At 48.0% G+C, this 17,963-nt stretch overlaps 1 protein-coding gene across 1 annotated transcript; it reads right to left on the bottom strand.

The window, feature by feature from the left end:
* Positions 1 to 14,296: 14,296 nt before the first annotated feature.
* LOC147413037 (olfactory receptor 14J1-like) lies at positions 14,297 to 15,217 on the bottom strand. Its single transcript, XM_086480909.1, has one exon. The coding sequence runs from the start codon at positions 15,215 to 15,217 to the stop codon at positions 14,297 to 14,299; it is 921 nt and encodes a 306-aa protein (XP_086337035.1).
* Between the last annotated feature and the right edge of the window lie 2,746 nt (positions 15,218 to 17,963).

The following is a 17,963-nucleotide window of genomic DNA, read 5'->3' as shown; positions in this document are numbered from 1 at the left end:
CCCCCGGGAAGAGCCCTGAGCCCCCCATGAGGGGCAGGATCTGCCTGCCCAGGGCCTGAGGGTCAGGGTTTGGACGTTCTGCTGGGTGAAACCAAGCCAGGGTTTTCTCAGCACTCCAGCCCCCTGCACAGGGCCTTTGCCTACCTGCAAGCACAGCCTCCAGTTCTCTGCTCTAAGGAGTCCCTGGGGAGGCTTTGTCAGCAGTGGCCCTCAGTGGGGCCAATCAGTCCTTCAAGGGACTTTGGGGTTTGCTTCTGACTTTGACTACTTGAGCAGTTTGCTCAGACTCCTCTCAGTAGCTGAGATTCCTTTACTTAAGGCCAAATACCCCATGGGCTCATTACAAGACAGAAAGCCCTAAGAAGCTATTTCTCTTCCTTTCATTTTTTTCAAGTCTTCGAGATTTCTACAGCTAATTGGAGTTCTTTCAGAATATAGTTACAGACGAAAATTGAAAAGTGCACCTAATTAAAATTAATTATATTTTAAGGGGTATCTTTATTTAATTTTCAGTTTAGAGAAGAGATGATAGAAGCATTCTGCAATCGATATTGATCCAGAGTGTCTCCTCAGCAGGTCTGGACAGCTAGGAACAGCAGTCCCTTGAGGTCTGACACTGTACGGACAGCTTTGATCCTCACCTCCTCTATCTCCCCATTGCTGTCTTTGCCAACAGGGATTTACATCCTGTCTTGCCTCAGACTTCTCCACTCAAGTCTGCAGACAACTGTTACATCTCCATTGCACCATCTCCCACCTGCTTTCCTTAGAGAACTGCCTGCACACAGGCACAGAAGGACTTCTCCCATGGGCAAGCAAAGAAAAATAAAGCATGACCAAGACTCATCAACAATAAAACACACTCCTCAACTATGTGCTAAGTACAGGGTGTCTCTAATGATGGCACCTTTAGACAAGGGATAATCCTGTGAGAAATGTGTTAGATCAATACATACACAAAGGTAGGTATAAACCTAATGAAAGAGCTGGCGAGAGAAAACTAGACTACTGAAATTCTTTTAGTCGCTGATTCTCAAAGCAGCTGCATAGGTGAGAGGTGTCTGAATGAACAAAGAGTAAGGGAAGGAAAAAAACTGGAGGATGATGGAAAAGGCCTTTGCCTGAGAAGTTGGCATCTGAAAAGATGACTTTAGAAATGGTCATTTTATCAGGACAGATGAAAATCCATGAAAAGGCAGAGAAATCAAATACAGCGTGTGACAGGCAGAGTAGTGGTAATGCAGGTACAGAGGAAGATCACCATGGCTTTGGCAAAGACCCAGCTGGCCCCTGGCCTCACACCTCCTCAGCCACCATGGCCATCCCAAGCCCCTGCACAACCCAGCTCCAAGCTCTTGCTCTCCCAACTCCCCAGGCACCTGGGACCTCAGCAGCAGCTGCAAACCCAGGGGCTGCCTCCTGGCCTCCCATTTCCTCAACCCCCTGGACATCACAGGCACCTCCACCTGCCAGGACCTTGCTTCTGCCCTATCTCCTGCTCAGGCACAGGGGACGTCACCAGCAGCTGCCCGTGCCCTGGTCCTGCTCCGCACCTCCTGGCTCCTCAGCCAAGAGGGGCTAGCCAGAAACGGGAAGAAATCCAGGACATGCTTCTGTCCTGTCCCCTCCTCAGCCATCACTGACATCCCCAGCAGCGGCACAAGCCTGCTGCACACTCCTGCCCTAGCAGCTCCTGAGCCATCAGGGACAGCAGGAGGAGCTGCACAAGGCAGGGGCTGCTCTTCACCTGTCACCTGTGCAGCCACCTATGACGTCACCCAGCACGACCCATTTAGCTTAGTGTCCTGTTTTAATGTGAAGCAAGAACAGCAGGGGTAGCACTGACCCAAATATTCTTCATTTTCCTACCACAACGGAACCTCAGAGCACTCCGGAGAGTCTGGCGGCTCTCAGCGACCCATGCAGTACTTTAGCCCTCCGGCAGCCTGTTCCAGGCAATAAAAGCCTTCATGTCTGAGCTGCGAGTGTAGTTTACTCACACGCGCCTCACTCAAAAAACCAGAGGTGGGGAATGCTCCACTTGCACTTTTGACTCTGACACTTCCTTACGGAGCCGGTTACCACGTCTGCCCCAGCCAACCACAGCTTCTTCAATGCAGTCATGGGGATCAGTTTTCCCCCAGATGAGATCTTCAGGCAGCTCAAGGGATGTTTTACTTCATTGCTGTGTGTCACATGTCAGTGATTCACTCCAAAGGTTATGAGCTGACCACTGTTACACGCCCCACAAACGCAGACACTCCACAAGAAGCAGACACCTGACTAGGATGAAAGATTGCACAGTGAGGAATGATTAAGGCCCTGCCTGTAACCTCCTCTATTACTCCTCAATTTGACACCTTCTAGATGCAAGAACTAAGGCTAAAAACGGCCTCTACTACCAATCGGAACACGCACAGAGTTTCAATATTATAAAAAGCATTACAAAAGAAAGTTGACAAATCCTTCATGCAATTGGGATTTGAGAAGCAAGATGACACTGAACAAGGCAGAGCTTTCCTACACGTTTTCTGACTCCTATGATACATTTCATCCCAACAAATGCATGAAGGAACTATAAACAAGTAGCCACCTCAGTGTGATAGAAAGATTAGAGTAGTCCTAAAACAAAAATCCTACCAAAACCCCTCACACTCAAGGATTTCAGGAAATAGATACTGTGAGCAACAAATCCATCCCTACAAACAGGAAGGCAGATACAGAAAATGACACTCTGCTGCCACAGAAAATCACATGACATTTTCTCAAGGAGAAACATGAACATATTGATCTGTGGAGTAAAGAGTTAAATTTAGCATAGCTTAGTAGAAAGTAGAAATTAGCCAGCTGGACTTAGCACAAGATAAGGGAGCAGAAGCAGTCTTGAAATGTTTGAGGTAGTAGGAACAGCTTGCATGAGAAAGAAGGACTTGATTGTCTTTGTGAACCAGTCATCAGGTTCAGATTGGTTCTGTAGTTTGGAGTTAAGCCAGTCCAGGATCCTGTACCAAAGGAGAGAAGTACACGATGAAGAAGACTATGAGCCTTCCTCCAAAAGCCCCCAAAAGATGACCACCAGATTACAGCACGCATGCGCCAAGAGGAGGAAACATATGATAATTACTTCCGATAAACAATTACGATATTCCCAGCTATTCTCTGAACTTGTTGTACTAACTCATGGATATGCATGTTTTGATGTAATAAATCAAGTTTTAGAAGGCGACCCAGTGTGCACGCGAGGAGGAGTGATCCCCCTTGCACCCAGCGCTGTAACAAACACACCCGCTTTAGAACTCTCTGCGAGTTACAGAGTTTGTTTCCGCGCTTCATTTTGGTGACCCAGCTGGGACCTTCTCTGTCCGGCTGCGGGACCTGCTGAGGATGGGACTCCTCTGGGTGCCCCCAAGATTTTCTCAGGAGGACCCCCCCCTCTCATCCAGGTCAGCGTGCAGGCACACAAGGACCATCATCAGCGGAGCAGGTATGTTATACGTAAGTAAGGGGATACCTGTAAGTCATGAGGAGACGTTCTACGTGAGGTAAAGAGCCTTGGTGCTCGCCCCTGGGGTTGGGGTTTGAGTCCCCGTAAGGTGGTGGCAGGGTGAATTCTGTCCCTTGTCTGTTGGTATCCTAGGTCTGGCCCTGGGTCCTCCTAGCCCTGGCTACAGGAGCGGTACGCAGCGTTGCCCTTACTGTCACCAAATGTAAAATCTGGTACCGTGTATTATAATCCCATTGATATCGATCGGCGTGGAGCTGTGGCAAATGGTAAACAGTTAATAATTTATGCTATATGTGCATTTGGTTACTGCTCTGATGGGTATTTTGTAATGTAAGAGCCAGAACTAGAAAGGGCCCTTTTGTGAGTGGCCGAGGGCGTGCGCTGTGTGAGTGAGATGTGGCACAGCTGCGGAGTGAGCGCGGAGTTCTGATCCACAATTCCGTGTTCTCCGCGAGTAGAGCGGCCGGAGACGAACAAACCTTATATCAGTTTAAATTCTGCTTCAACCAAGTATTACTGGTGGCATTTGGAAAGAAATACTGAATTGTGTGGGTGAACTCTAGAATTCCTCGGGTCCAATGTCAGAACGGAACCCGAATATTTCGCTGGCTTTGTTGTTTGTTTGTGAGGCAAGTACTTGCTCTGGGGCAGATTTCATTATTGTTGATGTGGGTCATGGACAAAGAGGCAGAATACTAAAAGGGAGCCCTTTAGGCTGTGTTTTGGCTCGTTGGAAGGATATAGGGGAATTGTCCGGTGTGTGTGTGAGTGAGAAGACCTTAATAAAGTGTTGTTATCAGTGGTGGTCCTTGTATAAATTAGATGATGGGGAGAAGTGACCCTTTAACGGGACGTTAAATTATAAGACCCTTTTGCAGCTGATGTTGTTTTTGAGGAGAGAAGGGAAGTGGGAGGAAGTTTCATATGTGGATATGTTTTTCACCCTCTGAAATCACCTCGAGTACTATACTGACTGTGGACTGACAGTCCCGCAGGACCCGATGGCGTTAGCTTTAGAAAAGGAGAACAAGAGAGAAGGGAAAGGAAAGGTGAAGAGGTGTTCGGCATGTAGCAGAGTTGTACGAAGCCCGGGAAAATAAGAAATCCTGAAACAGAGGATCTACCAGAGTATTATAAACCACCACAAACAGGCTGGACCCAGCAAGGGGCACAACAAAGGAAGAGTGAAAGTGAGGATTCCGATTCTGGAATCCCTCCAAGTAGTCCGGTATCCTCTCACACCCGGAGTAAGAAAGAGCAGACAGAGTTGCCAGCACCCTTAAGGCAAGAAGTAGGACCAGAGGGAGATCCTATCTTAATACAAATTCCCTTCTCCTCCTTTGATCTCAAAACATGGAAAGGATTTGCAAAATCTACCAAAATGACTCCGTGGGGGTGACAAGACACTTCCAATTCCTAATAAAACAACACAATCCTGATTGGAGCGATAGTCAATAGTTATTAGATCATATGACTGAAACAGAAAAGCAGTTAATTTTAAAAATGGCCCAGGATTTGGCCAATGATACTCTTAAAGGGATAGGAGAGGATATTGAAGAACAATTTCCCTTACAGGACCCAGTCGGACCCTAATAGAGGGGCCCACATGATATTGCTGAATGAATACAGAGACTGGATCGTACGGCAGTGGAGCGAGCCATCCCTAAAGCAATCAGTTGGTCAGCCTTATATGCTGTTCGGCAAGGTCCAAAGGAGACCCCCTCAGAATTCTTAGACAAATTGCGGGATACTATGAGGCGACATATTCCCTTAGACCCAGGGTCAGAGATAGGAATCCAGCAGTTAGTGTCCCTGTTTATTGGACAATCAGCAAGTGATATTCGAAGGAAGCTGCAGAAATTGAGAACAACAGAAAGTGGAAACTTTACTAGATGAAGCATGGAGAGTGTTTAGCAATAGGGAAGAAAAGGCAGGCACTGATGGCGGTGCTACAAGAAAGTAGAGGATTCAAAAGTGGGGGAGACAAGAGTGCTTTAGGGAAGGATCAGCGTGCATGGTGCAGACAGAAGGGACATTGGGAGAACGAATGTCCAGAGAGATGGGGAGGGAAGGGAGGGATACAGGCACATGTTAAGGAGGACTGACGGGGACCTGGGGAATCTACCCTGGCGGATCCACTGGTTATATTAAAGCTAGGGAAATAGCAACAGGACATGGAATTTCTAGTTGATACCGGGGCAACATTCTCAGGTTTAAATCAAGCTTTGACAACCATAGATGATGGCTCTGTAATGGTAAGGGGAGCTACTGGCCAGGGTGAAAAGGCCTGCTTTTTAAAACCCCTTAAATTCAAGTTGAGGAAACAGCTGGGGATGCGCAAATTTTTGTATATGCCTCATTCACCCAAACCACTACTAGGGCAAGATTTATTAGAACAATTAAAGGCAGAAATAAAATCTGAAAACGGAAAGGTAGAACTCCGAGTGGGAAATGACCAACTGATTGAAATTTTGAGTCTAGCCCTCCTAGATACCCCTGTTGGCTCAGAAATACCTGAGGAGGTCCAGAACCAAGTGTATCCAGGGGTATGGGCCTCAGAAATACCAGGAAAAGCAAAAAATGCTTCTCCAATAATAGTTAAACTCAGACTGGGGGCACGGCCCCTAAGGATTAAACAGTACCCCCTTAGAATGGAAGATAGGGAAGGGATTTGACCTGTAATCAACCGATTCATCAAGTACGGGCTACTAACGGAGAGTGAATGGGAATGTAACACTCCCATTTTCCTGGTCAAAAAGCCAGAATGGTAATTATGGAATAGTACGGGATCTCAGAGCTATTAATAAAATTGTTGAGGATCTGCACCCAGTTGTAGCAAACCCATATCCGTTGCTGACTAAATTAGTACCTGAATTGGCTTGGTTTACCGTAGTGGACTTAAAGGACGCCTTCTTTTGCCTATCCTTGAGTCCAGAAAGCCAGTTGCTCTTTGCATTTGAGTGGGAAAACCCAGACTCTGGAAGGAAGACACAGCTAACATGGGCGGTGTTACCACAGGGATTTAAGAACAGCTCCATTATTTTTGGAAACTAATTAACCAGAGACCTGGAAAAATGGGAATGGATACATGGAGCTGGAAAAATATTACAGTATATAGATGATCTGCTGATAGCCACCGAGATGAATGAACTTTGTGTAGTGTGGACAATTAGTCTGTTAAATTTTCTTGGACTTAACGGTTATCGAGTCTCTCCACAGAAAGCCCAAATAGCTCAGCAACAAGTGACTTACCTTGGATACAAGATAACAGCAGGCCAGCGAGCCCTGGGAGCCACAAGGAAGGAGGTTATCTGCCAGACCCCCCGACCGCAGACAGCTAAAGAGCTCTGTACGTTTCTAGGAATGACAGGACGGTGTCGCCTATGGATCTATAACTGTGGACTCATGGTAAAGCCACTTTATGAACTGTTGAAAGCTAATCAAAAGAACCTTGTCTGGAATAAAGAAGCAGAAAGAGCATTCCACCAGCTAAAGAAAAGGCTGATGGAGGCCCCTGCTTTGGCATTACCAGATACTACCAAGCCTTTCTGGCTGTTCTCTCATGAAAAGCAGGGAATAGCCCTAGGGGTCCTAGCTCAAAACCTGGGACCATACCACAGGGCAGTAGCATACTTCTCCAAGCAACTTGATGATGTAAGCAGGGATTGGCCTAGCTGCTTAAGAGCAGTAGCAGCGGTGGTACTGAACATCCAAGAAGCCCGTAAGTTTACATTGGGTCAGAAGATTACAGTATTGGTCTCCCATACTGTATCAGTGGTGTTGGAGACGAAGGGAGGACACTGGCTCTCGCCACAAAGATTCCTTAAACACCAAGCTGTTCTGGCAGAGCAGGATGACGTGGAAACAGTGGTCACTAACATCATCAACCCAGCATCTTTTCTTAGCGGGGCTACAGGAGAACTGGTGTTGCACAACTGCCTGGAAACAAGTGAAGGAGTCTACTCTAGCTGACCTGACCTAAAAGAGGAGCCACTGATGCTGATCACTCCTGGGGCACTGACGGAAGCAGGTTCGTTTGGCAAGGCATCCGTAAGGCAGGATACACGGTAACCACTAGGGATCAGGTAATAGAGTCTAAAGCTCTTGCCCCAAACACCTCAGCAGAGAAAGCAGAAATAATAGCTCTAACCTGAGCATTGGAATTAGCCAAAAGCCAAAGAATAAACATCTGGACCGACTCCAAGTATGGTTTTGAGGTGGTCCATGCTCATGGAGCGCTATAGAGACTCCTAACTACTGAAGGGAAACATATCAAACATACTGAAAAAATTCTCAAGCTCCTGGAAGCAGTGCAACTCCCCAAAAAGGTGGCTATCATGCACTGTAAAGCTCATCAGAGAAAGAATACTGCTCAGGATTTGGGCAATGCCATGGCGGACCGTGAAGCCAGGAGAGTAGCTGAGGAGGCTGATTTGGGGGTGCAGTCTTTGGTCCCAGATGGTAAAAATACAAATTGATTGTAAACTCAGATACTCTAAAGAAGATCAAAAATTGATTGAAGATTTAGAAGGAAAAGTAGAAAAGGGAGATGGGCAAAAACTCCACAAGGTAAAGTCATAGTAACATCCGCATTATTGTGGGCGTAGTCATGGCCGAGCATAAAAAATCCCATTGGGGAACAGAAGCCTTGTATAAATACTTGAGTCGGCTTACAGATGCCTGAAATCTGTATACCACTATCAAGCAGATAACACAGCAGTGCGAGGTATGTTTACAGAGTAATCCCAAGACAGGCCCTAAAGCGCAGCCTGGGCAGATAGGGAAAGGAAATTATCCAGGACAACAATTGATTTCTCAGAGCTCCCAAGGAAAAGGGGATTTCGATATTTGTTGGTCTTGACAGACACCTTTTCAGGGTGGCCAGAAGCATTCCCTTGCCAAACCAATAAGGCTAAGGAGGTGAACAAGGTAATATTACAAGAAATAATACTGAGATTTGGAGTTCCAGTGATAATTTCATCAGATTGAGGGACACCCTTCATTTCAAAGATCATTCGACAAGTCAGTATGATTCTAGGAATAGATTGGCAACTACACACCCCCTATAACCCACAATCAAGTGTCAGGTGGAAAAGATGAAACACTTAATTAAGCTACGAACTAGGACAGGAGGCAAGTCTACCTTGGCCTTAGTCCTTGCCCCTGGCACTCCTAAGAATTAGAACTAAGCCCAGAATGAAGGAAGGATTAAGTCCATTTGCAATATTATATGGTAGACCCTATATTGTGCAGGCGGGGATATTGGCCCAAATAGGGGATGAAGCGTTAACAGATTATGTGATATGCTTGCAGAAGCAACTTCAAGAGATAGAAAAGCGAGTTTTAGGGACCAGAGCCCGAGATCTCAATGGACCTGTACATAATATCGAACCTAGTGACTATATATATGTCAGATCTCTTTCAGGCTCACCTTTGGAACCTAGATGGGAAGGTCCGTTCCGGGTATTGCTAACTTCCCACACAGCTATCAAGATTACAGAACGAGCTTCGTGGACTCATCATACGAGAGTAAAGAAAGCTCCCAAGCCACAATGAGAGGCCACACGTGTCGGACCACTAAAATTGCGAGTTCAATGAAATGATGGACATTAACTATTAGTCTGGTTGGAATATGGCTGGATACGGGAGGTGCATGGGATCAAAATGTGTATTTGCAATTGTTAAGGAAGGTGGTTGACAACTTTAAATTATCTTCCTGTTGGATTAGTGCACTACTACCTGAAAATTCAGCACGTGGATTCCTCTCAATAGGTACAGCTTTCCCCAACAGTTCTGAAGTGTTAAGAGCCCTTTCAACCATGAATCTTTCAAAATATGTAGAAATATCAATTAAAGATCTGCAATGGGTGTTAGGTCTTGGTGAACCATCAGACTCGAGCACAGGTATTCCATGTGTCCAGAGATGTTCCCAAGAAACCATTAGTTCCAATAGCGGAGGAAACGCAATTGAAAAGAATTGTGGAGAAAAAATAACTGTAGGAAAGAATCCTACCTGTACTTCCTATTGGAAATCTGGGGGTGTTAACATGTGGAACAAAATTCAGGCTACGAGATATAACTCTACCAGTCCCAAAGGGTAGCCCACTCCCTTGGGAACAGGGTGATATTGGTTATGTGGTAATAAGGCACGAAAAGTTTTGCCCTTAAGATGGAAAGGTCAGTGCGCCATAGGACCTGTATACCTATATGTCACCATAATTAACCAACTAGGACAAGGAACAGTAAGGTCATATATGAGACGAGTCTGATCTCCCCCAAACCCACTTATAGAAAGACCCAGCTCTTCCCATAGTTTTGCTCAATGGTTTTTGCCATGGCTAGGGGTAAGCGAACTAGAAAAAGCTGTGGTAAACCTATCAGCTACCTTAGAGATGGCATGAATTCCACTGTAGATGCCATAAGAGCACAGCAAAAAGAAATAGAAAGCATTTCAAAAACGACACTACAAAACAGATCAGCATTGGATTTGCTATATAGCAAGGAAGGAGGAGTATGTACTGAGTAATAGCTGTTGGACGTACATAGATGAGAGTCAGAGAATAACCTTTGACTTAGAACAATTTGGAAACAAAAAAAAGGTGCTACATCAAGTGACCTTGGATGACGCCTCACTGGGATTTTCAGAACTTTGGAAAAAACAAACATCATGCCTGCCTAGCTTTACATGGCTCAAGCAACTCTTTGTTAGTATAATTTGTTTATTCTATTGGGGTTGATGATATGCTGCATGTTACAATGTTCCCTATGGTTGTGTAAACGTACTGGAGATAAATATGAAGAATGGAAGAGACATAAACTCAGACAAAACGTTGAGAGTGGAAAATACTTTACTAAAACTCTCCAAGGGAATGGCAGTATATAGCAAAAGAAATTGCAAATGTAAGAGAAAAGGGGGGATTTGCTCTGGGGAATAAAAAGTTAATTTAGCATAGCTTAGGAGAAAGCAGAAATCAGCTAGCTAGACTTAGCACAAGATAAGGGAGGAGAAGCAGCCTTGAAATGTTTGAGACAGTAGGAACTACTTGGATGAGAAAGAAGGACTTGATTGTCTTTGTGAAACAATCATCAGGTTCAGACTGGTTCTTTGGTTTGGAGTTAAGCCAGTCCGGGATCCTGTACCAAAGGAGAGAAGTACACGATGAAGAAGACTATGAGTCTTCTTCGGAAAGCCCCCAAAAGATGACCACCAGATTACAGCATGCATGCGCCAAGAGGAGGAAACATACGATAATTACTTCCGATAAACAATTATGATATTCCCAGCTATTCTCTGAACTTGTTGTACTAACTCATGAATATGCATGTTTTGATGTAATAAATAGAGTTTTCGAATGTGACCCGGTGTGCAAGCGAGGAGGAGCGATCCCCCTTGCACCCAGCACTGTAACAAACACACCCGCTTTAGAACTCTCTGCGAGTTACAGAGTCTGTTTCCGCGCTTCACTGGGATGTCACAGAGTTTGACAATACGGTGTGGCAGTCACTGGAAGCAGGCTTATGGAGGTGGAAGTTGCCACGACGCTGCCTGTGATGCCACAGAGGTGGTTGACAATCTGGTGTGGCAGGCACTGGACACAGGCTTATGCCCCTGGAATCTTGACATCACAGTGACTGTCATGTCACAGGTGCTGAAAATCTGCTGTGGCAGCCCCAGGCAGCAGGCTTATGCTGGTAAAATGTAGCTATGAACGTGCTTGTGCTGACACGGGTGATTGAAAATCTTGTGTGGAAGGCAGTAGAATCAGTCTTCTGCTAGTGGAATTTTGCAATGAGAGTTCCTGTGATGTCACAGAGGTTCAAAATGATAATTTGGCTGTTGTTGGAAGCAGGCTTACGGAGGTGGAAGGCTGCTATAAAGGTGCCTGTGATGTCACAGAGATTAAAAACATGGTGTGGCAGGCACTGGATGCAGGCTTACATTGCTGGAAGGCTACCGTAAAGTTGCCTGTGAGGTCACAGGCATCATAAATATTCTGTGGCAGTCGTTGGAAGCAGGCTTACGGTGGCGGAAGGCTACAGCAAATGTGCCTGTGGTTTCACAGAGGTTGAAAATATGGTGTGGCAGGCACTGGAAGCAGGCTTGTGGTGGTGGAAGTGACTCGGATAAAACTCACTAACAACTCGGTGTTATTCAGCAGGGATTCTTTATTGCGGCAACGGGCAGCACGGGGGATGACTCCTTTGATCAATGCGCGCCCAAGCGTTAGGATTCTTGCCTTATATTTACAGCTTTCATGTTTACTCATTACATTTCTATGAAAAGGTTGGGTTATTCTAATTATTTCCAGGAATTCATTAACATAAGTTCCTTCCACAGTCCTACCTCAGTCTGTCCAAGTTACACCCCCGTCAGGGATCCTTGGTGATCATTGGAGATGAAGGTCCAAGTCTTCCTCAGGATCGAACTTTTGAACTTGTCCTGTGGCACATGCACTTTACCATCTTGGGTCTTTTCCAATTCACAGAACCAGCTCTTGCTCACTGCCCTCCCTATCTCTCCTGCTTAGTGTTTTGTGTTCCTTGAGCCCCACAGTCTGATGGGAGGATTCCACCTGGCATTCTGCTTCATTCTTATCTTTAGTTAGCCAGCAATGGGTCTATGCATAAGGGTTAGTACAAATCAACCTCCCTCCCTCCCTCTAAAGGCTGGTCAGCAGCACTTTTCTAAAATCTAATTTTCTAAAGGCTAGTTAGCCATCATTTATTACAGAGATCTTCATCGCTGTGATGAATAGGCTGTGCTCCCTTCCTTCCTTTCTTCCTGCCTTCCTTCCTTCCTTCCTGCCTTCCTTCCTTCCTGCCTGCCTTCCTTCATTCCTTCCTGCCTTCCTTCATTCCTGCCTGCCTTCCTTCATTCCTTCCTGCCTTCCTTCCTTCCTGCCTGCCTTCCTTCATTCCTTCCTGCCTTCCTTCATTCCTGCCTGCCTTCCTTCATTCCTCCCTGTCTGCCTTCCTTCCTTCCTTCCGCCCTTCCTTCCTTCCTTCCGCCCTTCCTTCCTTCCTTCCTTCCGCCCTTCCTTCCTTCCTTCCTTCCACCCTTCCGCCCTTCCACCCTTCCGCCCTCCCTTCTTTCCTTCCGCCCTTCTGCCCTCCCTTCCCTCCTCTCCAAGAAGGGTGAGGCATCCAGCCCAGCCGGCCAGTCACAGGTGGTGGTGAGGAACAATGTGGCTGCAGAGAATGGTGGTGTTGAGAGGTCTTCTCGCATGGGACGTCACAAGCCCATGAACAAGCCAAGTGCCTCCTTCTCCCCTATCGCTTACTCAGGCTCCTCTGGCATCACAAGGAGCTGCACAAACCAGAGGCTGGCCCCTGGCCTCACACCTCCTCACCCAACAATGACATCACAAGCACTTGCACAGGCCAGGAGCTTCCTTCTGCACGAAGAGCTCCCAGCCACAAGTGACATCACAAAGCACCTGCACACCCAGCTGCCTCCTCCCGCCCACTCACATCTCCATGGAAACAGGACAACACAAGCACCTCTACAAGCCACATGGCCTTTCATCCACTATCCCATACTCAGACAGCAGTTGCCTCAAAAGCATCTTCACAAGCCAGGGCGCTACTCCTGATCTTGGGTCAAGGAAGCCCATCCCAGGGCTGCATTCAGGTGTTTCCCAGGGGATGTTACACTCAACGGGAAGTGACCTCAAGGTCCAGTCTGTCTCATAGGCCTTCATGTACCCCTAAGAAGAGCTGATGGCCCTTGTGCTTGCTTGGAATCACCTCCCCACACGCACACAATGTGCATGCTTACGTCTGCTCTGTACAATGCAAACACGGACTTCTGACCTTGTCCTTTGGTGTCCCTCTGGGAGGCACAAGCAACCTCTATGAGCTGGAGTAAAAGGCCAGTGTTGGACGTGGTGGTTGTTACTGGCTGCTCTGTGGGGACGGCCCTGGGGCAGCTTCCCCAGGGTGTCCAGGGAGCACAGGCTCAGACCAGACACTCCTCTGCATGTCCTTCATGTCCCAGAGCAAGAAACAGGCCACTGAGAACGTTCATCCAGCCGGCATGCTGAGGAGATCCCCACCCTGGGCACCTTGCAGCTTCACGTGCCAAACTTGCTCCCCACAACAGCAGGAGACAACCAGCCTAGGGGATCCTCAGGAAGGTCCTTTTGCCCCAGGGAAAGGGCAGCCTGACCCAAGCTGCCACCCACACCAAAGGGTTTCTCTTTCCATGTCCCCCCTGCACACACACACGGTGCCCTGCTCTTCTCCCGGGACATCCCATCACCCCACAGAGACTTTTCCCTACAGAGCTCATCTCTGCTGACCTGGACGGCCATTCCTGCACCCCCTCCCCAGGCTCCCCACAGACCCTGAACTGGTGGTGCTGCACTGCAGAGCAAGTGGGCTGTGGTGGCCAGGGCCATGCTGGTGAAGCTGAGAGGCAGACCCAGCTCAGGGTGGCTACTGTCCCCTCCACCTCATCATGCAGATGCTGCCCCCACAGCTCCACAGAAGATCTGGGAGAAAGGAACTCAGACAAACAAGTCAGTGCAGGGTCCTTTATTTGGATTAAACACACGGAGAGCACAGCTCCTTATTTACACAAAGTCTCTGCGGCACACAAGGGAAGCAGACACTGAGGTAGAAACAGGATGAAGAATAAGAGCATTTTTGTGGACAGCATTAATACAACCAAGAAAATTTAAAACCCAGAGAAACCAAAGTAAATAACCCATCAAAGAGACGTCGGGCTTGTAATGAGTTCCATTACTAGTGATATGCAGGGGAAGATGGGCCGGTCATTGCTGCTTCTCATCAGCAACCAGTCATTAGTTTCCTCAGAGCATTCTTGAGCTCCTGGTTCCTCATGCTGTAGATGAGGGGGTTCACTGCTGGAGGCACCACCGAGTACAGAACTGCCAGCACCAGGTTCAGAGATGGGGAGGAGATGGAGGGGGGCTTCAGGTAGGCAAAAAAAATAGTGCTGAGGAACAGGGAGACCACAGCCAGGTGAGGGAGGCAGGTGGAAAAGGCTTTGTGGCGTCCCTGCTCCGAGGGGATCCTCAGCACAGCCCTGAAAATCTGCACGTAGGACACCACAATGAACACAAAACAAACAAAGGATAAACAGACACTGACCACAAGTACCCCAACCTCCCTGAGGTAGGTGTCTGAGCAGGAGAGCTTGAGGATCTCGGGGACTTCACAGAAGAACTGGTTCACAACATTGCCTTGGCAGAGGGGCAGTGAAAATGTATTGGCCGTGTGCAGCACAGAACTGAGAAATCCACTGCCCCAGGCAGCTGCTGCCATGTGGACACAAGCTCTGCTGCCCAGGAGGGTCCCGTAGTGCAGGGGTTTGCAGATGGCAACGTAGCGGTCATATGCCATGACTGTGAGAAGAAAATACTCTGCTGAAGTCAGGAAGAAAAAGAGAAAGACTTGGACAACACATCCCCAGTAGGAGATGGCCCTGGTGTCCCACAGGGTATTGGCCATGGCTTTGGGGAGAGTGGAGGAGATGTTGCCCAGGTCGATGAGGGAGAGGTTGAGGAGGAAGAAGTACATGGGGGTGTGGAGTTGGGGGTCACAAACCACAGTGGTGATGACGATTCCATTGCCCAGGAGGGAAGCCAGGTAGATGCCCAGAGAAAGACAGAACATCAAGAGCTGCAGCTCCTGTGTGTCTGCAAATGTCAGGAGGAGGAACTCGGTGATGGAGCTGGCATTGGACATATTTAACTTTAGGAGTGGGAGACTGTTGAAAGAGGAGAAGACATTGACAAGTGAGGACAGATTTCTCTGAGCCAATATTATGCTATTTCCCATAGATAGACCGCACAATGGCTTCAGTTTTGGGGGAACTTCAGTCAGTTCCTTTTTGTGAGGTCAGGATTGATGAGCAGGAGCTCTGCCCATGGGCTACAGAGAAGTCAGACCTGTGCTATTGCAGTGGTGTCAAACAGCCCCTGCATTCAGTAGGTGTTCCTGGCAATGAGTGCCTTCAATTCAGTGGGTAGTATTTGCCTCAGTGACCGTGTGACAATTGTCCCTATTTCTTGCAGTGCGATGGAGTCAGCACCCAGACCTGCTGTGTCTGAGAGGGAAGAGCCCAGGGAGGGACCCAGCCCTTCCAACTCTGCTCTCCTGAACAACAAAGTCTTGGTCAAAATCACTCTCAAATAGCACAGAACGTTTCTCCCCCCCATTTTCCATCTCCAGGCTCTCTCCAGACATGATAAGAGCAGCGTGCCTGTGGGGGAGAATGGGGCTGTCAGTAGGTTCCCATCCTCCCCTGCTGAAGTGCCCCCATAATGGGGGAAGGGCACTTCAAGCTCCCCAGGTAGGTGTTCAGGTGCCCGAAGGACAGGGCCCAGTATATCTTGATGGGAGACTCAACTTGTTTCCAAGTCCCACACACTGCATTGCCCACTGCCCCCTGCCACGGTCAGTGTCTCAAATGCATCTGAGATACCTCCTACTCCTCCAACAACCCAGAGCTTCCACAAGCAATAACAGGAGCAGCAGGAATTGGAGAAGAAATGCAGAGCAATACCCTGATCATTTGCAAATGGGGAACAGGAGAGGAAGGCAGCTGGCACTTGGGAAAGCCTTACACAGCAAAACATAGCACCTCCACGTTGATGACATCCCAGGCCAGTTCCTCTCAGTCTCTTTTCTCTGCAGAAGGAAGAGGTGTATGTGTCAGGAGAGATGCATCTTTGCTGGGGATCTGTCCTTCCACCCACAGCTTCTCTTCACGTCTCCATGAGTGACTCCCTGGGCAGGCTGAGTGCTGATCCTGGCCGATGACAGAGTCCCTGCTGTAGGTCACAGCCGTCTGGGGTGAAGACACATTGCTTGGAAGGACAGCCCTGGACACCCCTGGCTGAACACCCACCTTCACACCCTCAAGCCATCCCCCACGAGAAGGCAGCCATCATGCCATATCTCTCTCACACTGCACTAGGGAAGCCCTGCTCTGCAGCCCGGCTTCCTCTTCTCCATCACAGACAGATCCCAGAGGTTGCACACATTCAGGAGATCCTGCAAGGAACCCCCAACACATCACCCTGCACCCAGAGACTTACTGTGTCAGAGGCTGGGAAGAGTTCTCCTCCAGTGAGCTCTCAGCCATCCTCCCCCTCTCCCCTGCCTTCAACCTCTCTCTGCCCCACTCCTTTCTCCTTGGTGCCCACAGGCAGCCCCCTCAGCCCTGCTGCGCTTTGCAGAGCAGCTGCTGCTGGGCAGAGCTGTCTCCCTGCAGCTCTGCCTGCTTGCTAGGAGTTCTCTCTGTCCCAGGAGCCCAGCTCAGCTCAGCACCAGAGCAGCAGCACAAGATCTTTATAATGATCTCTCTTGTGACTTTGGTGCCAAGTCCTTGAAACTCAGACTCTGGGGGGAAGTTGAGAAAGCTCTCTATGAGTCAAAGTCAGATGCAAACTCCAAAGTTTCTTGGAGCACTCATGGTTTGCACTGAGGGTTGTTACTGACAAAGCCTCCCTAGAGGCTTGTTAAAGGAGAAACCTGGATTCAGTGAGGACAGGTAGGCAAAGGGAAGGTGAAGGTGGCTCTGATGCTGAGTAAACCTTGGTGTGTTTTGTCCAGTTAAAAGACCAAGCACTGACTCCCCAGCCCCTGCAAGGCAGACCCTGTCCCTCAGCCATTCCTCAGGGTTCTTCCTGGGGCAGGGTGATGTGGGGATGTGCAGTGCCAAGGGCAGGGCCAAGGTCCTCTGCTTCTGGGTTTGTCCTGGGTGGGCTGAGGTGCGGGAGCTGCGTGAGGACACTGACACGATCAATGTGATCTAACAAGTGAACCTTTATTTCCGTGTTTCCAGTGCAATTTATAACCCTCCACCACACCCAATAAATACTGATTGGCTTCATCGCAAATAACGGCCCATAGTCCAAGCCGATTGGCCACATTGTGAGTCATGTTCAAGTCACGTTCACAGATGTTCACACCCATCTTTTCAAGAATTAAAACTGCGTCATTAATGGCGGCTGTCTCTTCTCCTGCCCCTGTAAGATGTTCATGCCCCCTGCACCGCAAGTTGTTTATGCTTTCCGCAGTTCCGGTACGTCCCAGCTCAGATTCTCAGGAAAGGCTGGATTGTTCACATGTCCCTTATTTCATAAATGTCCTCCCACACATCCCCCTTCTTTTTTTTTGAACGATCCAGACTTGTTTTACAGCCCACTCGACCATTGAGCTTATGTACCGTAGGATACAAGGTAGCATCAGCAGTACAATTAATATCATGATAACAATAAGGATACCATACTTTACCCAGGGTAGTAACCATCCACTTATACCCCAAGAACTCAACCACGTGTCCAGCGGAGAATGATCAATGCCAATCTTTTTAATATTCTTTTGCAGATTTTGTATGTGCTTGTGAAATGATCAGAAAGATTCATGCAACACAATCCCTCAAATTCTTCGCGCCCGTGACCTAATGCCAATAACAAAAAATCTA

The sequence above is a fragment of the Leptosomus discolor genome, unplaced genomic scaffold (assembly GCF_034619465.1).
Source record: "Leptosomus discolor isolate bLepDis1 unplaced genomic scaffold, bLepDis1.hap2 HAP2_SCAFFOLD_35, whole genome shotgun sequence".
Taxonomy (NCBI): domain Eukaryota; kingdom Metazoa; phylum Chordata; class Aves; order Leptosomiformes; family Leptosomidae; genus Leptosomus; species Leptosomus discolor.
Note: the sequence above shows the minus strand (reverse complement) of the source record. Positions and strands in the feature narration are given on the sequence as shown.

Excerpts from the sequence above, each read along its gene's own strand:
- LOC147413037 (XM_086480909.1), bottom strand. The coding sequence starts at position 15,217 with ATGTCCAATGCCAGCTCCATCACCGAGTTCCTCCTCCTGACATTTGCA.